The sequence below is a fragment of the Artibeus jamaicensis genome, unplaced genomic scaffold (assembly GCF_021234435.1).
Source record: "Artibeus jamaicensis isolate MK-2021 breed Jamaican fruit bat unplaced genomic scaffold, CSHL_Jam_final contig_2259, whole genome shotgun sequence".
NCBI lineage: Eukaryota > Metazoa > Chordata > Mammalia > Chiroptera > Phyllostomidae > Artibeus > Artibeus jamaicensis.
In genome coordinates, this window is record NW_026521468.1 from 2,140,879 (window position 1) to 2,165,335 (window position 24,457).

General features: G+C 53.6%; 2 protein-coding genes across 2 annotated transcripts; both read right to left on the bottom strand.

Annotated features, from left to right (window-relative positions):
- Nucleotides 1-3,151: 3,151 nt before the first annotated feature.
- Nucleotides 3,152-6,520, bottom strand: SOST (sclerostin). Its single transcript, XM_037144680.2, has 2 exons — nucleotides 6,301-6,520; nucleotides 3,152-3,573 (listed from the first exon to the last, which is right to left on the bottom strand). The coding sequence occupies exons 1-2, from the start codon at nucleotides 6,518-6,520 to the stop codon at nucleotides 3,152-3,154; spliced, it is 642 nt and encodes a 213-aa protein (XP_037000575.2).
- A 7,339-nt stretch (nucleotides 6,521-13,859) lies between these two features.
- Nucleotides 13,860-24,233, bottom strand: DUSP3 (dual specificity phosphatase 3). Its single transcript, XM_037144661.2, has 3 exons — nucleotides 24,029-24,233; nucleotides 20,809-21,035; nucleotides 13,860-17,483 (listed from the first exon to the last, which is right to left on the bottom strand). Exons 1-3 carry the CDS (start codon nucleotides 24,151-24,153, stop codon nucleotides 17,278-17,280), a joined length of 558 nt encoding a protein of 185 aa, XP_037000556.1. The 5' UTR covers nucleotides 24,154-24,233; the 3' UTR covers nucleotides 13,860-17,277.
- Nucleotides 24,234-24,457: the final 224 nt, after the last annotated feature.

The following is a 24,457-nucleotide window of genomic DNA, read 5'->3' on the forward strand; positions in this document are numbered from 1 at the left end:
TCTGGCGCAGAGCAAGGTTCCGCGCACGCTGAGCAGAGGCAGATTGCGTCTCGCCCACGTGAGCAGCCGGACCACCTCCTCGGCCCTGGGCCTGTGCGTGAGCCGGGCCTTCCGCCTAGCGTCTGTGCTCCCTGCCCCGCCTGTGCGCCTCCACGCGCGTGGGCAGCCACCTCTGTGAGGTTTTCCCTGCCCTTTATCTCTTGTCCCCACCGCAGAGCCAATCAATCACTCCTGACTTTGGTTTCATAACACTTTGTACGGAACGAGGTGACCCAATCGTGTGCCCACGTACGTGCCCACCAGGCTCTGGGCAGCTTGCCTGAGTGAGCCTTGTGGGAGCAGGGAACTGAGACCAGCTGTGAGCAAAACATTTAACCCCTTGGTGCCTCCCTTTCCTTGGATTCAAACTCAAACCTGGCTCTAGAGCTCATGTTTCACCCACGGAAACAAGTACCTTACCTCTGGGAGCTGGAAAACACCTCCATTACCCACCTGGGTGCTCTTCGCACCCGGCGGAGTCCCTGCAGGGTCTCACTGAGGCCCCCTGGAGGCAGAAACACGCTAACAGCCAGGCTTGTTGGCGATGCTAACAGGTTTAGGAGGGTTTCTCTGGAGTCAAAGTCACGGGGGACGACCTTGGCTTACTTTAGAGAGGTAGGGAAGGCTTTGGGGTGGGGTTACCCCAAGATGGGCTGAACTTGATTTAAAACTTTGTAACTGATTATCTCTCATGGCAACTGAAGACTATTTCTTGAGTCTAGTTAGCATCCAGCACCACGAGAGAAGAGCAAGACATTATCCCAACTCACACTTACACTAGAGAGGCATAAAGCTCAGGTTTGGGGAAAAGCCTGGTCGAACTCCCTGTGAGCTGGTCCTGAATGGCACTCGGCTTTGGGCCTATCCCAGTACCAAGCAGGGGGTGGCCAGATGAGACGATGGGTGGTCTTTGAGTGAAGGTCGAATGAAAGACAAAATCAGGAACCAGGAACAAAAGGACAGGTGTGGACAAAAGGGGCCAACGTCTGAGGAGAGAGGGGTCAGCGGGGACTGGCACATCTCTGGAAGGTTCAGGAAAGAGATGACAGGGAACAGGAACCCCGAAGGGAGAGCAGGAGCTGTTGGGGGTAGTGGGGGGCAAACCAAGGAGGCAGCGACCATCAGAATGCCTGTGGCCACCAGGAGCCATTCAGGAAGGTTGATGGAGTGGGGGATGAGAATCAAGCAGGTGGAATTCCACCTTATATGGCAAACTTAGAAGCCTGAACTTGATCCCGGGCAAGGAGGGGCTGCTAAGGGACCTGGAGCAGGGCTGTGACACCATCAGAACAGTGTTTTGGGGACAGCGTGAAGGGCAGTTGGCTGGAGGGAGACCAGGCTGAGGTTATGCCGACGGCCGGAGTGAAAGAATGAGGTCTTGGTTTGCAAAGGGAGGGACGAACACGACTTTTCAAAGAAAGGACATAATTGCCACAAGGGCCACCATAGTGCAGGCCGAGGTGTCACAGTGACCATGTTAACTTGGACAGAAATGACTGTGTGTGGTTGACAAATTGAGACCACAGCCTCTCCATGACGACTCATTGTCTTTATTAACAATGCCTCTGGATTCTGAAAGAACAGACTGGTATTTCTTAAAGCAATATTAATGTTGTCATTCTCTACAAGAAAAACTTTGGCATAAATAACTTAAGTGAGAAAATAAATATGTAACTTAATTCTTTTTTTAAAAAACCACAACTTTCCATCTTTCCCGTGGGATGAATTCCACATGAAAGATTGCAAAAACGAACCAGCCAGCAGGCTTTCACATGGCACACGCTGCTTCTTTTTTTTTCTTTTTAATCTTTTTTTTAACAATTAGAAACTACGCAGAAAGTAAGAGGTGACTGGAAACGATTTTGAAAAAGGCCTTTGGGTGGTAGCTACCAGGCTTGCGGCTTCTCAGCGTATGTACAGCACTTGTAATTGGCCCCCAGTGATATGATTTTAATGTAAGGTATGCCATCACGTGTAACGGCATCAAAAAGCAATTTTCGAGACAGAAATGTGCCTGGGAGGGGTAGGCAGAAGGAGGTCACCCTGAAGGAACCTGCTGACCTTTGAGTGTGGGGTGGCTGCTCCCTCGGGCCTGCAAGCCCAGGGTCCTGGGACCTTGAGCTCTTCTGCAAAAGGTGGCTTTAAAATACGGACATAGGGGGAGGGTGCTGCTTTTTGGGGAATGGCGGGGGCGTCATTTCTGTCCCTCCCACCACCCTTGGGACCTTCTCCTTATCTACCCCAGTTGGTGGTGTGTCCGCATCCTTTGAGAGGGAGGGGTGGAGGCGGCCAAACAGTCGGAAAAGGCCGGGCTGGGAAACACCTCCGCACCTTTCGGGAGCGTGGGCAGCGTGTCAGTCACAGACGGACTCTCCTTTGCCCCTGCTTGGTTTTCACCCTCGGCCATCAGATCAGAGGCTTACACCTCCGAATCCTGGATTCAGTCCCACGGCTCCCTCCCTGCCCTTTCAAAAGGTAGCCCAAGCCCTCGGAATGTAGGACAGTAGATTCCTTCAGATTCTAATCCCACCCCCACCCGCACTTTACAAATAGGAAGTCAAGGTCCAGAAAGAGAAGAGTGTAGCCCAAGGTCACTCAGCGAGTTAGCGGAAGAGCTAGGACTAGAAGCCCTATCTACGGGCCCAAGTCCTGTGCTCCGAGCGCAGCGTGGCACTTGTGTTTTATGATGGGCGGAGCGGGGGACAGGGATGTTATTGAACTTTCGTAACCGGTCCCCAGACTTCTCACTCCCCACTGCTCCCTCAGACCCCCTGAGGCGGTGAAATGCGTCCTTTCCTCGCTGCTCTGAAGTGGGACCTGAAAAAGTAGGCGCCCCCGGTGGGCGGGGCTGCATGGCTCAGCGTCCGGCGACTCTGCTCCCTCCCCTGCCCTGCGGGAACCCTCGGCGGCGGTGGGGACTGTGGGGCTTTGCTGGCGCCCGGGGTCCGCAGGACCTGGCTACCTCCTGCGAAGCCAGGCAGGTCGGAGCCCCCTGCCCTGGGTTGCAGGCATTTAAAATGAAGTACAAACAATCAGACCGCGCGCAGAGGGCAGAAACCTGGGGCGCCCCGTTCAGAGGTGCCCACTGGAGAGGCGCGGTGGGCAGACGGCTCTAGTAGGCGTTCTCCAGCTCCGCCTGGTTGGCTTTGGTGCCCCGGGCGCGGGGCCTTGGCTTTCGGCCCTTCTGCGGCCGCGCGGCCTCGGGCCCAAAGTCCTTGAGCTCCGACTGGTTGTGGTAGCGGGTAAGGCGCTTGCACTTGCAGGAGACCACCAGGCGCACCTTGCGAGAGCGCGGCGCCGCGCCGCCGGGACACAGCAGCTGCACCCGCTGCGCGCGGTACCGGTCGGGAATGCAGCGGAAGTCGGGCCCGTTCGGGCGCCACCACTTGCCGCGGCCGATAGCGTTGGGCAGCAGGTGCGCAGGGCCGCACTGGCCGGAGCACACCAGCTCGGTGATCGGCTTGGCGCTGCGGCAGGGCCCATCGGTCACGTAGCGGGTAAAGTGCAGCTCGCGGCAGCTGTATTCCGACACGTCTGCGGAGAGAGGCGCGCGTGAGGGCGGCAGTCCGGCCCAACCACCCCTCCCGGCCCTGCTCGGCCCCCTCCCTCCACACCACACGCCTTTTCCAAACCTACCTCTCTCCAGAGGCTTCTGCCTTTTGCCTATGGACATCTATTATGGAAAGGGGCCAACTGGTGGAAAGGTATCCGCTTAAAACTTTGGAGCCAAGGGGTGTGTGTGTGTGTGTGTGTGTGTGTGTGTGTTTCATTTGTTTTGCTGCGGTTCAAATGCCTGCTGCCTCACTGTGTAACTTCTCTGCGCTTTCTACCCATAGAATGGATAGTCCTCAAAATGCAGAGAACACCACCGAGAACATAGTAAGATCTGGAAGCATTGGCTGCTATTATGTGTTATTCTTACTTCCGTCCGAGGGGGACCTCTGGGCTAAACTTAAGTCACACCTATGCCACAGGGTCGCTGGCCATGGCAAAGCTGATGCTAGCCACACAATTTGCACAGCTCCGGCTGATGCCAAATTCCTTTTCCAGACACTTGGGAGGGGCGGTGAGGGGATGGAGAAAGGAGTAGGGGTTAATTGAAGGTAATAAATCAGGGCAGCTGCTTGGGAGGAGAGAGATGGAAGGGGAGGTGGAGAGGAGGAGAAGTCGTTAGACTTGAAAGGGAGCAAAGGTAGGGTGTCCAACCCCCTCGTTATCACTGAGGGCAACTGAGGCCCAGAGAGGGAAAAGCATGTGCCCAAGAAGAAGAGCTGGACCTCCCGACCCCACTTCCCCAGGGTCCCAGCACCGCTTGGCTCCCACGTGGGTGGGAGCTGTGTGCCCAAGCTGTGCTGGGATCTTGGGGTCGGGGGATGAAGGGCTGTTTTTTACTATAATGCTTCCCTACCAGAGGGGGACCAGGATCAGACTGAAGACCTACAGGTTTGGCGGCCACAAACATTTAGTAAGTGCCTGCTGTGTACCAGGCACCCTGCTGGCCGCAGATCTGCTCTGTGCCGTTTGAATGGACGTCTAATGGCACAGGCTTGCTTCCTGGGTGGGGGGAGATTGGACTCTGAGGCCTGACTGGGTCCCCGGAAGTCACCTTCTACGGGAGGGTTCAATGGGTGGAAGCTTTTTAAACAGCTGGTCCTCATGCGAGCACCTGTCTACACCCAAGGGTCTCATGGGGACCGTTCCGATATGACACAGAGGGATGAACAATAGTCCTGAGACCAAAACCAGAGAGAGTGCCAAGAAGGCCAGGCAGCTGCCCCAGGCACTGGAGAGCAAACCCGGCAGGGGAGGTGTGGGGTCTGCCTTCCTCCCCGTGGCTGGCCTTCTGGTTTCTGGGCTGGTTTGGCAACCTCGCTCCTGCTCCTAGGCTGCAGGGGTGGGGTGTGGGGGTGGCTTATTCGCCCAGGGAAGGAGGCTTTGGGGCTTTCCAAGAATAGTGCCCCAAGGTCAGGAACTTCCTCTGCAGAGGGTGACTTTGTTTTGAGCGAGTGGCTTCCTCAGGGCCTGTGGCCTCCTGTGGGAGCCCAGGGAAGCGGACGCCTCATACCTGAGTCCCATCCTTTGAACTTAGTTGACTTTTCCTGGGCAGTAGTGGGAGCAGGGCACGTCTGCCCTCCAGGGTCCCCCCAGCCTCCTCTGGAGTTGCCCTTCACAGAGACCCACTGCTCGTGGGGCAGGGAAGGATGGGGTGCAGGAGCCTGGGCAGCGGGCTCCTCTCCCGCCTGGACAATGGCCAGAGGGCAAGAAGGCCCATCCTCCGAGGTGTCGTCCCAGCCCCTGCCCCCAGCCATTCCTGCCAGCTGCAGAGCCAGCTGTGCACACTGCCCCCAGGCTCCTCTGTGCAGACCTGACCGGGACCCCAGGTGTGCCCTCCGCTGGGCCACTGACTCTTCACAGGGCTGGCCTCCCTCCCCAGGAACGAGGCTCAGCTCAGTCTGAGGTGGGGACGCAGGACGGATGCCAGACTCAGTAGACATCCCTGCACAGAGGATGCTGCCTCCACTCCAGGGCCTGGGCCCAGCTGCCACCCACGGCAGAGGCGGAAACTGTGCCTACACTCCCATTCGAGGGCCAGCTCACCAGGCAGGCCATGGGCAGGGGGACCTGATGGAGTGCGTCTCTGCTGTCCCTTTTCCTACTGCCTTTGGAGGATTTGCTCTGGCTGTTGGTCCCCAACACCCCACTCATAACCCCCCAGCAGGGCTGTCCTGGAATTGGACCAAATTGGGCTCAAATCTCAGTTCTTCTAGGTACTACCAGATGACTTAACTTCTGGAACCTCTATCTCTACACCTTCAAACCTGGAGTTCACCTCACAGGGCTCCCACATGGTGGGTCCTCTGGGTACAGGACACGCATAGCCCATGCGGAGCATCTGGTGGCCGGCAGGTGCTCCAGATGGAGGCTGCCCTGCCCCAGTGGTGCTGGCAGCTGGACTGGCTCCTGAACTCTCAGGACGGGATTCCTGGAAACCTTCCCCTTTTCCCGCCCCTGAGCCTGTCCCAATGCTGCGCCCCACCCCCTCCATCCTGCCCCCCAGCTCTCTCCCAGTGATCTGCCAGCCTCAAGTCCCTGCTCCCAGATGCCAGGGCTACATGCCATCCTTCTCCTGCCTCCAGGCAGGACGGTCCCTCCACCTTTCACTGGCAGCACCTGAGCGTCTACCCCAATCTTCCACATGTCCCGAAGGGAACCCACCCACCAGGGGGCCCTCACACTAAAAGTATTGTCTTCCCCCAATACCTTTGGTCTCAAAGGGGTGATGGGGAGGCCTCCCACCATTCTCCGCCCGGTTCATGGTCTTGTTGTTCTCCGGCTCTGGTGGGGGCTCGGGGTACTCGCCCAGCTCGGGGATGATCTCCGTGGCATCGTTCTTGAAGGCCTGCCACCCCTGGGTCTCCACTGTACGGAAGGCTGAGTGCACCAGCAGGCAGACAAGACACAGGGCGAGAGAGAGCTGCATGGTGCCAGCTGCAGGAGGGCACCTGGCCTTCCAGTCGCACAGGCTCCGGTCCCCAGCCCAGACTCGTTTGCCTTTTTAAAGCCCCCTCTGCCTCGTGCCAGCCAATGACAGGCTGGGGCAGGGCTGGTCCCATGCTTCCCTCAGCCCAGGGGGAGGGAACAGGGTGTGCTCAGAGTGAGCCCTCTCCAAAGAGGTCTCCTCTCCTTGAGCACAGCAAACTCCCACATTGCTGCCGGTGCTCCCAGGTGACCCAGAACAAGAGAGGGGGGTGTGTGAGGCAAGCCTGCTCTCCAGCACTTCCCCTGTGCGGGCGGCTGTGGTTTGCAGATATCAAAACGAGCCCTGGATCTTAATCTTTACCTCCCTGGGCCCCTCAGGCTTTCTCAAAGGAAACTTTGGACCAGTTTAACAAAGGAAGCTGCAGCTCTCAGTCCTCCACAGGGCTGAGCCCCGCTGATGCCATGTCTCAGGCCAAGGTCATTTGTCACCCCAATAAAAGGCCCTGCAGGTGTCAATTTGGCCCCCACAAGACCCAGACAGAGGGAGAAGGATGCTTTTTAAGAAATCTCATTGGTCCTGATTCCACGAGGCTCAGCCTTGATTATCCTAGCCAACAAAGCCCCTCCTGGCATCTCTGGACGGGCAAAAGAGAAAACTGAGGGCCACCCACTTGGGCAAAGGGGCGGGGATTCTGGCTACCAGGACTGGATGAGCAAGTTAACAGGCTCTGGTGACAGACTCAAGGAGGAAACCTCAGCTCATGCTCCTCAGATATCCCGTGCATGGTGGCAAGTACTTTTTGGGCAGGACACTCAGTGTGGCTTGCAGGCTGGTGTCCTAAAGGCAGTCATTTTCTTAGTCAGGCTGTGGGTACAAGTGGAAAGCACAAAGTCCCTTTTCTTACAAACGCCAAGGCCAACATTTTTAGCGCTGACTTTTTCCCCTGGTCTCCCAGCCCATTACATTTTTAAAAACCAGCTCTGAGTCCTAGATGGAAAATCTTCTTGCTGCACACCGCGGGGTGCATTCCATGAAGCCACCCCCGGTCCTGCCAGCCACAGAGAAACCAAAAGGAATTGCTACCTCAGCCCTGGAGCAGAAGGAGGGCCCGGGAGGGGGCAGGAAGGTTCACACCTGAGGTGCAGGAAGAGGAAGGAGGGTCAGCGGAAGCTTTCATTGCAGGTGGATGGTGGGGGCAGCGGCCGCTCCTGGCCCTGAAGCAGACGAGGAAGAGGGCTGTGGCCCAGGTCCCCCTGGTATTTTCACTGGGCAATGAATCAGCAGGCCCCACCTGCAGAGCCTCTACAAGGCTTCTGCCACCTGTCTCAACTTGTAAGTCGCTGTGTCCATCTGCGGCCGTCTGTCCCTCCTTCTTTTCATCATCCATCACTCGACACATGAATGCAGCTGCTCTGACAGTTTTACAAGCCAGACAGGAGCCCCTGCAGGAAGGGCCTTCTCTGATGCCTGCTTCCTTCGCTTTTCCTTCAGGGCAGACGAAAACAGCTGTGGCCATTGTTGGGGTGATCTATCTCTCCCAGCAGAGCCTGTGTGTTGTGAGAAGCTGGTCCCTCACGCCCCCTCCCCCTGTCTGTGACCCTCTAGCCTCCTCTTCCCTTGCTCTGGAATGTGGACCGTTAACCCTGTTGTGGCCGGACAGCTTACCCTCCTGCCCTGGACTTCAGAGAGGGCCCTTCGGACGCCTGTGGTCCTTGAGCTGCTGGGACTGATACTAGAGCCCCACCTGCTGCTGGAAGCTGCCCGGCCCCTCCGGTGAAACTTGGGAGATGTGTGGACCATCTTTGGAACACTTCTGCCACCTGCTGGAGACGCAAGGAGAAGCCAGCTCCTAGAGGCCAGCAAAGGTCAGGATTGTATTTTATTTGAAACAAAAATAGTATTTTAAAAGAGAGAGATGGGAGAATCCAGTAGGCTTGAATCTCTAAATTATCTTCAAACCTTTGAATTGTTCTCTGTCATTGTGTAGCCATGCTTTCTGCAGAATGGCTCAGAGATAATCTACCATGAAGCAACTGCTGTTTCACTTAATGTAAATGCAACTTTGCTTACCCGATCCCCTAGTTTGTGGTCATTCAGAGCTGGACGACGCTCCCTGGAGTCAGCCCCCCAGGGCTGGGTCTGACTCTGTTGTAGGTACTTAGGTTATATCCGATGTTCCCCATCCTCAGTAGGGATGCTACGAACATTCTGAACAAAGAATTTTCTTTTAGTTAAACCTTTTAATTTTGAGATTATTGTAAATTTACATGCACTTATAAGAAATAATACAGAGACAATTCCATGTACCCAGTTTCTCTCAACAGTAACATCGTGCAAAAGTATAGTACAATATCAAAACCAAGACATTGGCATTGACGCACTTCACCAATCTTACTCAGATTTCCCCTTTCAGGTTTTACTTGTGCATGTGTATGTCTTTGGTTCTATGAAATTTTATCACATAAGCAGGGCCCGGTATCCACCACACAGACCAGGTAAAAAACAACTCTGTTAGCAAAGAGATTCCACTCATTGTCCTTTCATACCCCTCCTCCCCTGCCCTCTCTCTTCCCCCCAATCCGCGACACCCTTAATCTGTTCTCCATTTCTTCAGTTTTGTCATTTCAGACATGTTATATATAGAAATTAACCCGTATGTAACCTTTCAGATTAGCTTTTTTCACTCAGCATAATTCCTTGGAGGTTTATCCCATCTATTGCATGTTTTAACCATGTATTTTTTATGGCCAAATAGTATTCCACAAGTAACTTAAAAATAACTTTAGGGTTATTTCCAGAAGTGAGTGCTGGTCTAAGAGGGAGAACAGTTTGCTACAGATTGCACGGTCCTTCTCCAGAAAGCCCGGCCAGGCCCACAGTCCTGCAGGTGACCTGAAAGTAGGCCTGTGGGTTAGTTTCCTGGGGCTGTGGAAACAAAGCAAGCACGCACGCCATACCATGCACACACACACACCACACATGCATGGAGCAGCTTAAAGGACAGGAACGAATTGTCTCACATCTCTGGAGGCTGGGACTGTGAGATCAGGGTGTGGGCAGGTCGGTTCCTTCCGGGGGTGAGGAAGTCTGTGTTGCACTGTCCAAGCTGCTGGTGCCTCCCTGGGATCAGTGGCTTCGCTTGGCCTGTGCAGAAGCTTAATCCCCGACCGTGCCTTCATCTCCGCATGGTGTTCTCCCCGTGTGCGTGTCTCTGTCCCAATTTCCCCTTTTCATAAGGACACCAGTCACGCTGGATTAGGGCTCACTCTGATGGCCTCATCTTGACCAACGACATCTGCAACAACCCTACTTCCAAATAAGGTCCCATTCGGTGGTACTAGGGGTTAGGATTGGACGTACTGGGTTGTGGGGAGTGAGTGGAAGGAACATTACTAAGAGGAAGCTTCAGGGGTAAGGGGAATTCTGGCTGAAGGCAGGCCAGGGCGCTCAGACTTCACCTGAGAGTGGTGAAGGATGGGGAAGCCGACCGGATATCGAGGGCGGTCAGATAAGGAGCAAGTGGGATGCTGGCTCAACGGACTTAGCGGGATTCTTGCTAAAGTTGGACAAACATGCAAGTCCAAAAGTCAAGGTCTAGTTGTAAGAGTTCAGAGCAGTTTAACCAAAGAGAGGCTCTTCGGCACCCCGTGTATTTGGGGACCGTCTTCCTCCTTCAGAACCCAGCTGCACAGCCCTCTGCTCTTCTTCCCCTTCCAACATCTGCTTCCTGGGCCTTTTGTCCCTCCTTCCTCTCAGGTGCTGGGGACGTTGAACCGGAAGGTCAGCCAGTGCGTGGGCCTCCACACTAGGTTTCTCAAAACCCCAGGCTTCCACTGAGTTGTCTCGCGGTCTTAAATATATATACATTTTAATTATTTGAAAATATAAGAAAAACACTAGAAGCATCCACTTCTAACGAACTGGAACCCGCCCATTCATGTGCCATCTCTGGGTTAACTCATTTTAGTGTACGCTCAGACGGCATATCTCTGCGTACTTGAACTTCTCGTAAAATAGGTCATCAATTCAGAAGGTCGTAGCTCAGAGACTAGCGTTTTAAAAATTAGTCTCGGGCATGTCCACTCCCATAAAATTACCCAAGTGAGCCCAGGACACCCCTCCACAGCTCTGAGTTTGGGGATGTACTTGACATTGTGCCACCACAACAGACACAGAAATTAACAGGACAGAAGCAGATTGAAAAACAGCAATTATCATCTCTCAGCATCATTTCAACATTCTGTGCTCCTTAAGGTAGCTTGGACTTTTAAAATAAGAGTATACAGAACTTCCAGCCAAGATGGAGGCGTAGGTAGACACACTGTGCCTCCTCACACAACCAAGAGAAGGACAACAACAAATAAAGGACAAAAAAATGATGAGAACTGACAGAAAATCGAACTGCATGGACAACAAAGGAGTTGAAGAAACATTCACCCAGACCGGTAGGAGGGACGGAGATGGGCAGCAGGGTGGAGAGGACTCACGGCAAGGCGGCAGCTGGAAGACCCGGGGGTCCCACATTCATGTGCAGATAAACTGAGAGGAACAACTGGGGAGCAAGACGGACCAAGCAACCCAGGGCTCCAGCTCGGGGAAATAAAGCCTCAAACTTCTGATTGAAAACACCTGTGGGGGTTGAGGCGGCAGCAGGAGAAACTCCCAGCCTCACAGGAGAGTTCATTGGAGGGATCACAGGGTCCTAGAACATACACAAACCCACCCACTGGGAATCAGCACCAGAAGGGCCCACTTGGCTTGTGGGAAGCGGGAGAAGTGACTGAAATCCGGCAGAGAGCTGAGCAAGCAGTATTGTCTGTTCTTGGACCCCAGCCCCATATACAGCATCATAACGCAGCCACCTGGGTTGCCCCGCCCTGGCAAACACCTAAGGCTCTGCCCCTTACTACATAACAGGTGCGCCGAGACAAAAAATATTGGCCCAAATGAAAGAACAGATCAGAGCTCCAGAATAAACACAACTAAACAATGAATAGGTAGACAACCTAACAGGTGCACAGTTCAAAACACTGGAAATCAGGGTGCTCACAGAATTAGTTGAGTATGGTCACAAAATAGAGGAAGCAGTGAAGGCTATGAAAATTGCAGGGAACCAACAGTGAAGGGAAGGAAACCAGGACTCAAATGAGTGGTTTGGAGCAGAAGGAAGAAATAAACACTCAGCTGGAACAGAATGAAGAAACAAGAATTTAAAAAAATGAGGAGAGGCTTAGAAACCTCCAGGAGAGGGGTGGGTGCCAGAAGGAGAAGAGGAACAGCAAGAAATGAAAAACTTATTTGAAAAAATAATGAAGGAAAACTTCCCCAATCTGGCAAAGGAAATAGACTTCCAGGAAATCCAGGAAGCTCAGAGAGTCCCAAAGAGATGCAAGGAAGCACACACCAAGGCACATCATTATTATATTACCCAACAGTGAAGATAAGGACAGAATCTTAAAAGCAGCAAGAAAAAAAAATACCTACAAAGGAGTCCCCATTAGACTATTAGCTGATTTCTCAAAAGAAACCTTACAGTCAAGAAGGGGCTAGAAAGAAGTATTCCAAGCCATGAAAGACAAGGACCTACATCCAAGATGACTCTATCCAGCAAAGCTTTCATTTGGAATGGAAGGGGAGATAAAGTGCTTCCCAGATAAGGTCAAGTTGAAGAAGTTCATCATCACCCAGCCCTTAGTATGTGAAATGTTAAAGTGACTTATTGAAGAAAAAGAAGATAAAAGAACAGGAGCAGAATCATAGCAATGGAGATCACATGGAGGGTTAGCAGTGGGGGTAGGGGTAGGGGGAGAAAGGAGGAAAAGATACAGAGAAGTAGCAGCATAAATGGTAGATAGAAAATCAGGGGAGGTTAAGAATAGTATGGGAAATGTAGAAACCAAAGAACTTATATGTACGACCCATGGACATGAACTAAAGGGGCAGAGGGAATGCAAGTGGGAGGGGGTATGCAGGGTGGAGGGGAATAAAGAGGGGGAAATGGGACAACTGTAATAGCATAATCAATAAAATATATCTAAAAATAAGAGTATATGGATATCACATCCATCCATTGTCCAGTATATATAATACATCCATACTCAATGGAATGCTATGTAGCTGTTAAGATAAATGAGACTTTAGGAAACAATGGGCAAGACATATTAAGCAAAAAAGGCAAAGTGGCGAACCTTTTCCATTCACAAGGAAGAGGATATCTATATACACACATACATACATATGAGTGTACTTACACAGGCATGGGATTTTTCTAGAAGGATGTACTTTACAGAGGCTTCCTTTGAGGAAAGGGGTTGAAGGTCTGGTGTAGAAGATTCACTTAGTATTATTAGCTTTTTGTATTGTTTAAATACATCGCTATGCATAGACAGCATTACCTTTTTAACTAAAATGTTTTTAAAATTATACTTTAAAAACACCTTTACCAGTTTTATATCTTAGTGCTCTGCTTTAAAATTTTGTGTTAAAATAGAAAGACCGTGTTGCCACAAGGGTTTGACCAATAACGAGGTAGCCGAAGTGCCTCACGTTACCAGGGCATCCGAGGCCAGAGAGCAGCTCTTTTCCTCCTCGGACTTGGTCTGGGAGAAAAGGCGCCCAGCCCTGGGTTTCTCACTCAGAGGACAGAAGGCGGTGCTTTCGTGGGGGAGATAATGCTCATGGTGGAGTTCAGAGCACCTAGGGGTGGAGATGTGTTTTGGGACTGCCCATCTGCAGGATAGCAAATCCTAAAACGCTACCCAGTCACCTCCGCGCGGGCTCACCTGGAGACCGTCACCCCAGCCCTCCACTTTCTTAGGACCACAGCTGGCCTCCCTCATCTGGGGTGGGACCCTGTACTAAAGAATATTCTAGTCAATTGTACCTCAGTAAAGCTGAAATGTGTTTAAAAGTTAAGTAAGTAAGCCCTGGCCATGTGGCTTGGTTGGTTAGAGCATTGTCCTGTGCACCAAAAGTTTGCGGATTTGATTCCCTGTCAAAGCACATAATCTAGGTTGAAGGTTCAGTCCTGGTGAGAGTGCAAATGGGAGGCGACCAATGGACGTTTCTCTCTCCTCGCCTCTCCACCCCCCCCCCCGCTTCCTCTCTAAGTATATCCTCAGGTGAGGATTAAAGAAATAATAGCAAATAAAAAGATTTCTTAACACAGAAAATTCCAGGTGGATGGATGTTCATATTATCTACCGTATACATATAATCATGAAACCTATCGCTGGCTCAGGAGGGCTAATTTTTAGGTGATTCTTTTAAAAAGCAAACATAAAAGCTAAGCATAAAAGCAATCAAGGGTAATAAGAAGAACCAAAAAAAAAAAAAGACCTTTCTTGGTAACATAGGACATTTATTGTGGTTACAGAATTAGTATTTTAACACTGATTTGTGATATAACAGACGTTAAACCTATTTTAAAAAATTTTTAATACCTTCCCATTCTCTGTCCAGAAAATTCACACTTTCACAATCAAATTACCCTAAAAGCTGACAGGAGGTAAGTTATGCTTCCAACCAATCCATTCTCACAACCGGAGACGGCCTGTTTCCAATCAGGATAAAATCTTGACTTGGAAGGACCATCCTTGTAGGCTCTTTTGTGGTACTTGACACTGTTTTTATGACAGAAAATTTCCTGTGAGTAAAGCTTATATCTTGATTATGAGTGCTTATTTTGATTAAAACATTAGCATCTTAACATTAACTTGTGACGCAAAAGGCACCAACATTCATTTCCCAATCATCCATCACCCCCAGGGAACACAGCGCCACCTGCGGGCAATTGTGTAGTTACATCCCCTCTGATTTCCAGGTGGTGGTCGGTGACAAGAGGAGACTCCGAGGACCCTACAGTGTCAGGGCCAAAGGGACTTCAGAGGCCCTGTTTGGTACATGGTGAATTCTGCTCCCTGGATAACTCGGAGGGCAGGGGGACAGACCAGCCCGTGGTGTGTGCACTGCTTTACAATAGAGAAGAATCGCTTGGCGCTCTAATTTGGGGAGGGGGTCTGCTAGTCAAGGAAAGGAACCAACCAGGTCACGGGAGGGAGTGAGGGCACCCTGAGTTCCTATTTCATCACTTCCCAGGGGCAAAAAGCTGTCCGGAAACAGCTTCCACTCAGCGCTGGGCGTGTGTTGACCCTTACACAATAGAATTCATTTCCTCAAAGGACGGGAGGCTAATCTCGTAAGTATGGGGTTTCTGAGAATACAGACTACGGAGAAATCCCAAGTCGTTGGCATAAAAGTTGTCCCAAAGTGAAAGCAGTAATTCTCCCACTTACCTCTTCTCCCTCATACCCCCCACAACCAGGCCTTCCAGCAGAGCTCCCAAATAGCTGTGGCGATCCTGTGGGGTGACCCCTGCCTGGGTGTGGGAGGGGAGCCCCAGACCCACATTCTGAGCCTCTTCCAGAAGTACAGCCGAAAGCTGAGACCTGGGGATGCTACACGTTTCCTGGGAGAAGAGCCACTTGTCTGACCCAATCATTTACTTCCTCTTCCTGTGCCAGCTCCATCCCGCCCTCATCCAGATCTTCCCTTGGCACCACAGCTCGAATCATTGTCCTCTGTCCACAAAGCTAAGTGGCCCTTGTGCACACGGGCTGGGTCAAGGGCAGGTGCAGTGCACCTGGTCACTCCCAGGAGGCTCACTTCTTGAGGAGAAGTGTGGTATGAGAGAAAGAATTCCACTTCAGGGAGCAACAAATCTGAAATAGTGCCCCAACTCTGCCGTGAGCTGGGCCATGCCCTTAGTCACCCTGAACCCACCCAGCTCCTTTTTTTTTTTTTTTAAGGGAACAGGACATGAATCTCTACCAATGAGGGTCACCGCCAGGATCAAGTCAGACTGAGTGGGGGGCAACCTGAAAACTGTGAGGTACAGTGTAGAGAATGGCCATCTCACTCAGGTGGCTCTCTCTGGGCAGCCGGTATCTGAAAAAGAAGACAGATCCGGATGCGTGCAGGGCTGTGTTTGGGGTCACAGAGGACGGGGGGGCCAGCTGGGCCACACGGCGCTGCTCCCACTGAGACGCTGTCGCGCCTGTGAGTCCAGAGGCACACCTGCTCCTCCTGGTCCCGGCCACAGCTCCCGCTCAGCTGAAAAAGGCACAGTCCGTGCTTCCACGTGTTAATACTGGCTGAGTTTAAACTTCAAACAATTTTAAATATTTAACAAAAGTCCCTGATATTTCACTTCAGGTAAGACTCCTTTGCAAAAATCCTTGCAAGGGATCCTACCACAAACTGGGGATTCTGGGAGCTTGACACACCCACCAGAACAACGCCCTACATATATTTGGTGCTTCCAAAAAAAAAAAGTTTAATTCCACAAACTTTTATCAGACACCTATGTGCTAGGCCTTGGGGGACATGGCAGAGGACCACCCTTCTGCCACGAGGGAACCTGAAGATGACAGAATTGTATCGCTTTCCATGACGACAATCATGCAAAGCCCTAACAAGACTGTGTTGAGAATAAAATTCTACATTCTGACAAATGTGCGCACACATGTTATCCTAAAAAAGTCACTTCTTTTTGTTTGTTTGTTTGCTTGTTTGCTCTCCCACCAATAAGGATTCCATTTGGATGTGTTTCATTTCGGCCCAGCTGAGTCATTTCTCAGACCCTGGTGTCCAGGGTCTTTCCTGGCACCAGAGAGCCGTAAGAAAGGCCTGTGAGTGGGCCGGCAGGGAGCCAGGGACCGTTCATCTCCCTGCTCCCCTGTGCCCTGGCTGTGTTTCTGAGACACCCCCCCCCCGACACACACACCCCCACGTACACGCTGTAATTGGCCAACTTCCTCCTCCTGGTCTGGGAATAGCAACTGAGACAAAAAGCAGCTGGCACGAGCAGCCTGGGCTCGCCAACACTATAATTCAGGACAAAACCCTTGTAATTCTCCAAATGGCGGGGCTTTAAATAGGCTGGACTTTAACACCCTGTTTTCTAAAAAAGACAAACACACCATGCCCAAGGCACCACTCTCTGGACAAGCCAAGTGACCAGAGCGGTCCAGGGACACGTTCCAGTGGACTCGGGACACAAGCCTTCCAAGGCTTGAGAAACTTCTGGTGCAGGAGAGACCCCCGGGGGAGTCCGTTTGCCTCCCTGAGGGCCTGGTTGTTTAGGTGTCTTTAATCCTAAAGAAATAATTAAAATGTGGTCTCTCCATGGGCATTTCCACCCACTAACAACTGATGGCTGTCCCACGCCAGCCGCAGACCTCAGGATGTCTCTGCCTATGAGCAGAGTGTGGGTGGCTGTGAGGAGACGGGGGACAGACATGGCGGGAGAGAGGGGCTCAAGTTTGCATAGTTCCTTTACAAGGCTTCGGGTGCTGCGGTCCCCACTCAGGAGAGGACCAGGAGCAGGGTGGGAGTGGGGCGATCAGGAGGGCCCCTGTGAGCATCTCAGGCCTCCCGCTCCCGCGGACCTACTGCCCTGGGCCCCCCGGAAGCAGACATGTTCCACATCTCCCTCTGCAGCCCCGCCCCAGTGGGGGACGTCATAAACCACAGGCATGGGACACACCAGGGAACAAAAACGTCCTCCATAGCAAGCTTCTTTATATGCTCCCTGCAGGGTAAAGAGGCCCAGGGCCATGTTGGTTGGGGCAGATTTGTGGGTGAGTGCCTGGTGATGCTGGGAGCAGGGGACATTGTGTTTCCTAAACATGGCAGTTTGGGACGCCTCAACCAGGGCCCCCCCTGTCCAACCTCTCCAGAGGAGGCAGTGGGGGTACCTAGAGTTTCAATTTCCCCTCCTTGACTAGTCTGTCATTGAGCTGGCACAGCTGAGCCAGGAAACCGTCGTTGGGGCCAATCTCACGGTTCTGCCTCACGATGCTCAGGGCAGACTTGACGTCCATCTTCTGCCGCATCATGAGGTACGCGATAACTAGAGTTGGGGAGCGGCTGTAACCTTCACGGCAGTGGACAAGCACACGGCCTGTAAGAAACGGGGTGACACGGTGAGCTGGAGCCTCCCATCGCACCGTGACTCTAGTCGAAACTCGCCCGGCAGATGCAAAGGACAAGCAACACGCAAGGCCACCCTGTACCCACCAGAATGGCTGAAATGAGGAAGGCAGAACGTGCAAAGCTCTAGCGAGGGTTTGGAGCAGCCAGGACTTGGACGCGTGGCCAGGGAGGGGCTGCGAGTTGGCAACCCCTTCGGGCAACTGTGAAGCAGCCTCTACTCAAGCTAAACCCACGCAGCCAATGTGGCCCGCAATGCCACCCCAGACCCACACCCCACGGGAATGTGCACCCACGCTCTCGGAAAGACATGCATCAGAATGTCCCTGGGCAGCGCCATTCATAACGGCCCCGGTGTGGACGCTCCAGGGGCCCCTTGACGGCAGAACGGTGCATGACAAGGATGTACAGTCTACGAGTTATCGGCAGCAACATGGATGAAACACCCAGTAGGAAGCACATGATCCCACAGAGTAGGAGAGTAGGCACGCCGTGTCTGTGATGTCAGGAATGTGGAGAGGGATCAAGAGCTGGGAGCAGAGGGATTTGAGGCTGGGCTTTCTGGGGCGCCGGTCATGTTTTATTTCTCAATCGGGGGCTAGTACATGGGTGTGTGTGGTGCACTGACTCACACTCTTGTGACACGGCCACTTCTCCGTTTGAATCTTGTGTTTCAACCCAAAGCAAAACATGGAAACAACCCAAATGTCATCAACAGGGGAATGGATACATAAATTGCGGCACGTCCAGATGACTAAATACTACTCGGCATCAAAAAGGTTGAATGATTGATACTTGCAACAATATGGATAACACAAAGTAACTGTGCTGAGTGAAGAAGGCCAGGCCAAAAAGGTGTGTGCACCGTGCAGTCCCAGTTACTAAAGCTGCACTGGTGTCTGGTGACAGAGAGCAGAGCGGTGGCGGCTTAGGAATGGGAGGCCGAGAGGGCAGGAGGGAGAGAGGTCACAAAGGGACACAGGACCATCTGGGGAGTGACGGACATGCTCACTAGCTTGGTGATGGCTGTGATTTCACAAGTGTCTGCAGGTGTCAAAACTTGGCAGGTTGTACTATGTGTGGTTTATTAAATGTCAGTTATATATCAACGAAGCAGTTAAAAATAAAAGGAACATAAGTGTCAAATACAAAAACAAACCAAGACAAAAAAATCAAACACACAAACAAAAACACCATCTCGTGGCTTCCCCAAAGGGCCCAGGAGGCCCTGCAGCATGCGGCTCCCATCTGACGTCATCCCCGCCTCTCCCTCCTCTGCTCCCAGCATTCTACCCCCAAACACGGCCCATTTTCCCGGTGCCTCCCAAAGCAGGCAGGGGAAGTCCTCCACGTTCCTGCCCACTCGATCTCTGGTCAGTGTACCCGTACTCAGTGGGGCCTTCCCTGCCCCTGCCCTGGCCACGGGGCCCTCTGCAGAGCAGCTGCCTCACCACACTCAGCAAACCCAGGGCTCACAGGGCCAGTGGGGAAGGGAAGGGTTCAAAGCCCATCTTCCAGGCCCCACCCAAATGCCACCTCCTCCGGGAAGCCTCCCTTGATCACCAGGACTGGAGGTGACTGCTCCCTCCTGAGCACCCCTGCTCTCCAAAGTGATGGGCCCCTGGCTCCCCTGAGCCCTGCACTGTGGGAGGCCTGTGAATGTCTGTTGATGTGCTTCGCCGATCAGTCTTAGAAGTACTTACATTTGGCATGAGAGCCCACAGAATTCATTTCTGTCACTCATTCAGTAACCACCTAAAGTGTCCCTACTATGTGCCCAAGGCTATATCAGGTGCTGGGGAGACACACAAGAGACACAGTGGACTCAGCCTGAGGGCAGGCTTCACGGAAGAGAGGGCGTGAGGACACCGGGCCCAACACTAAAGCTCACACTGGGGTCTGCCAGGGGACAGCTCACGAGAGGCAGGACCACCTTTCCAGACTGAGGGCCTAGCCCATAGGGGCTACGGCAGGACGTCACAGAAGGTCAGGGTGCAGTCCTAGTTGTCCGGAAAGAGGAAACAAAGCCAGAGAGCTCTAAGTGTCCTGAATGACAGCTGACCATTACATGAGGGCAGCATCGGCCCTGCTACTGGGACCCTCGTTCTCATCTGCAGAGGAGCTTCGAACAGCTGGCGTGCAGGGCGGTGACACGTATGAGACCATGAAGGACCACAGAAGGGCTGACAGTCAAGTGTGCGGATTCCCGGGACAATGAAACTTCCCCTCTGGTCCCCGATCATGAGACACTGAGGGTCTAGTAAACTCTGTGCACTGGGAATCATCTCAGTGGAGAGGCTGCCAGCACAAGCAACATCGGCATGGCCGAGACAGGCTGGTATCAGGGGGACCAGGCCGATCACACTTCCTGGATGGAGGTCACATCCCCTGGGGAGGTTTGGGGTTGGGAGGGAGGAAGGAAGAGGCTGGAGGCATCATGGAGATAAAGGCAGCTGCTCAGAGAAACCCGCTGAAAGCAGAAAGGGCAAGTGACCCAGCCTGCTCCTCGACGTCTGCCCTGTGGCCTTCTGGGTTTCTCTCCAGAATGTCCTGCCCAGCTGCCAGCACCTCAGCAGGTCGGCTGCAGCCTCATCTTACGTTTGGGAGCTGCAGGAGGCATTTCAAACCTGACCGGGAGGCTTAGTCGTGGGCTGTGGTTCTCCGACCCCCAGCCTGAACCAACTGCGGCCGTCCTGCTCCTCTGCCAGGCGCTCATATTGCCCAACTCCAGCCAGTGAGATGTGAGGGGAACACCACTGGGGGCTTTGGGGGAGTGTTTTACTTGCTCTTAAAAAAAAAAAAAAAAAAAAACGAGAGAAACGAGGAGGAGGTGGCTGCTGCACCTTTTGCAGTATTTTGTCCTATTGGGAGGCGGTAACCAGAATGCTGCAGCCATCTCGGGGGCCCTGGGGGCCTGCCCAGCACTTAGGGTGGCAGAAGAGAGACAGGAAAAGCACCTGCCCCGATGCCACCACGGGGCTGTTGAGTCGACCCGCCCAGAGCTCCTTCATGTCAGGACTCCTTAAATAAATGTTCATTACTGAAGCTCTTCAAGTTGGGGGCAAGGGCTGGAAATGAACGCTCAGTCAAAGCCAAATCAAACACAAAAACCCCAAGGCTGCCACTGTGTGCCAGGTTTGTACCTCTCGTGTGACATGAGGCCTCTGGACAGGCAGCCAGAGTGAGACTTAAAGCTCTCAGCCACTCGCCACAGGAGGCAGGGAACAACAGGTCGTCCAAGAGACCGGCCGGTCACAACTGCCTCCTGTGGTTTCCTGGGCGGCGGGGTCCCTTACCATTCTTGTGAGCCAAGGCCTGGTCGATAAAGTCCGCGGCCCTTTCAAAGTAGGCGCTAAGGTTGAACTCCTGCGTGTCGTTGGCCTTGATGCCCAGGTAGGTGATGCCGGAGTCCTTATAGAAGTTGGCGTTGGTGTTGACGTGCATGAAGGACCGGCCCTCAGCAGCGTTCAGGACGTGGGTGATGCCCAGTTTCTGCAGCTTGGGGATGTCTTGAGCCACAGACCTGGACAGGGGACAGTGGCAGCAGGTGCTTATCTGACCAACTGGCAGCCCCAGGGGGAGGAAGATGGAGAAGATTCTAAGCCTCTTGGCAGAGTGAGAGGCCCTCCAAGCTACGGCCTGGGCCACAGCCTCTCCTCGTCCGATGGCCCATTTCCCACCCGGGCTATATCTGATTACCAGAAGCTGCCCCAAATAGACGGGGCGAGTTCATGCCTGCGCTATTCCCTCTGCCTAGAGTGACCTTCTCCGTGGCCGTACACCCTCTCATTTTTCACACCCTGTGCAGTATTTGCTGATTTTCTCCATTCCACTTGGCAGCATGCTCCCCGCACCGTGGTGGCGGTGTATAGAATGTGCTCTGGAGCCAGACTGAACCCAGCCCTGCCACTTACCAGCCAGGCAATGCTGAGCAAGTCACTTCACCTTTCTGTGACTCAGTTTCCCTGTCTGTCAAACAAGAACAAAAACAGTGCCTAACCCCTGGGTTTTGTCAGTGTTAAATGAGCTATTCTATAGTCAGAGCCAGGCACTGAGTCGGGGCTACTATTCTAACCCCTGATCATGTTCATTTGTTTTATATCCGGGTTCCGAGCTCAGTAACAGAGGAGCCCCATCTGCCTCCAGTAGGTACGCCCAGCATCTGGTGCGGTGCCTGGCACAGAGTAGGTGCCGAGAATATGTGGTAAGTCAGTAAAGAAGAATGAAATCAGTAAACCCCAGGCAGCCTCCTTCCTTGGACTATAAAGTTCGGCTGTGCCCTCCCATCCCCCAGAGGGAGCCTCCCCGCCACAGTCCACTGGACACGCTGCTGACGCTCTCTTGGATGAGTAAACACTTTGGGAGCACTGGGCCCAGCAGGACCATGGGGGTTACAAAACATCCCATCTGAATAGTCAAAGGGCTCCTTTATTCCATCTCTCAACAACACCCCCAATTCAAATGGCCGTTTCTACGTCAGCCAACGCCTTGACCTACGTGATCTCGTTCCCCTGTCCCAGTGTCAGTCCTGTGAGGAAGGCCAGAGCTCAAACTCTGGCCTGACAGGACGGCAGGAGGTGTGCCTGCACTCACGTGGGCTGCTGAGCCGCAGAGCTGGGTGGGTGGAGGCCTCCTGTCCCCCAACGCCAACCACACTGCTCCATCCACCTCCTACTCTGCCTCTCGCGCACACATCACTGCAAATACCAAGACCCAGAATCGTGGCTCATGCAGGCTCCTCTCCTCACCCCCCAAACCCCCACGAGCCCTGATCGGGAGCCTTGATTTCTTTCAGAGGCTTCTGACGGGTCGGGAACACTAGGTACTCAGGCAGTGGTGCCTGCCAGGCTCTCCACACATACCTGGCTAAGTCAAGGTCAAATTTGCTTAGAGGGCAAGAATGTCTTTTCTACAGTGGCCGTGGGCACTTGCCTCTCTGGCTCCCAGCAGACATTCACAATCTTCGTTTCCACTTGGGAAATGGTGACAACTGAATGTGCCAAACTGCCCAAGGGATCAGGATTTTCAAAGGGCGCCCTTTGCTGCTCAGGTGGCTGGAGAGGAGGCTGTCCTCAGAGGCTGTCCTTTGCAGTTACTAAGCCTTTGGCTGGGACCCTGGGACTCTATTTTATCTCTCCCTACTCAAGACACTGCAGGCACTGGCTCATTTAAGAAAAATATAAATAAAATAACTGAAGAGCCTCCACCATTCGTCTCCCCCTTCCCTGATACCTAATTCAACATGCAATTGATTTATCATTATCATTCTTACTATGAGCAAACACTGTCCACTGCCTGATACGTAGGTACTCAATATAGTGAATAAATGATGGAATGAACGTGACAGTCCCCTATGCGGCTGGGACCTGCCTTTTGGACCCCTTCTGGCTCCTAGATGACCCCCATTTCTGTGGCAGTCTTTGGCAGAGTAAGTACCGGGACCTAGTCCAGGACCAGGGGACACAGACAGGGCAAGGCATTGACCTGTCCTCCCCACCCTCAACCACTTGGTTGGTTGCCACTGTCTCTTCCTGTGTAAAACAAGGAGAGTGGTTCGGCTTTCTAACATGCAGTCCCTGGGCCCCGGTCTGAGGGCACTGTAACGGGGTCCTCCTGGCCTTTATCCAAGTCCAAACCGAGCCCCCCTAAGGCTGTGTAGGGTTGGCAACCTATTCTGTACATTTGGCTGCTATTTCAGCACCTCTCAGAATGGTTAACACTGGTTCTCCGGCTGCTGAGAATTTCTTCCTATAGCAATTTGACTGACAGGAAATGGGAAAACCAGTGGTTAAGAACTCGTAAGTGATAAATAATGCATTTCCTGGTCCGGAGAAGGTGGCAGCCTCTTCTAGGTGATGGCTCAAGTCCTTATGGGGTTCATAGTGGGATCGTTCTAGAATCCATGTAAATCGGACCCCAGCTGGAAGACAGGCGTAGGACCGAGGAAACCGTGTCCCAGCTCTCTGGATGCCCCCCTCATTTGGGGCATTTCTGTTCCCAGATCTGAACTTGCCCAGCCGGGAAAAGTTCCACGCCCGGATTGTGACGTCAGCCAGTTGCTATGGCAGCGGAGGCAGACATTCCGCGGTGACCTCACTGCAGAACCAGGCAGCTGTCACATGACGCGCGGGCCGGGGACGGCAGGACGACAGGGCCACCACCTGTTTAGTGAACAGGGTAGCCCTGACCCCGCCCAAGGCCGAGCCCCTAGCTGGCGGCGGCTTCGGAGTGGACGTGGGGCTGGCCGAGCGGCCTCCGAGGTTCAGTGCACCCCCGGAAGGGAAGGACCACGCGGGGACCGGGCGAGGACCAGCCCCTCCGCTCCCCGCGCGGGGGTGGGCGGTGACTCCAGCCCCGGCCCAGCCCCCGCCCAGCCCCGGCCCGGCCAGGGAGGGGCGAACACGCCCCCCGGCTCCCCGCAACCAGCAAATGCCGACGCCCCCTCCCCAGCTCCGGAGTGAGCGGTACGCCCCCGGGAGGGCCCAGCGGAGCCGGGGCTCCGGGGCGGCGACTCACGCGTTGCCCACGTAGATCCTGGGGGTGACCTCGTTGCAGGGCTGGCTCGGGAGGCTGTAGCAGCCGCTGCCGTCCGAGAGCAGGTCGTTGAGATCCTGCACCGAGAGCTCGTAGGGGCCAGACATGGCGGCGGCCGGGCCCTGCACGCCGGGGCGGCGGACAGAGAGGGGAGAGCGGTCCGGTCAGCTGGGCGGGGGCTCCGGAGCCCGGCCCCGCCCCTCCCCGCCGCGCCCCGCCCCGGGGGCGGATCCACGGTGAGCTCGGGGCGGCGGAGCTCCGAGGGCCACGCGCGCTTTGCTCCCAGGAGGTACGCGCGCCGTCCGGCGCCTAGCGGAGCGAACGAGCGTTGAGAAAACCTCCGGGCCTGTTCCCAGGGATGGAAACGCCACCAAGGCTTGCAGTTGGGGGTGGGGATCCTATCCCACCCCT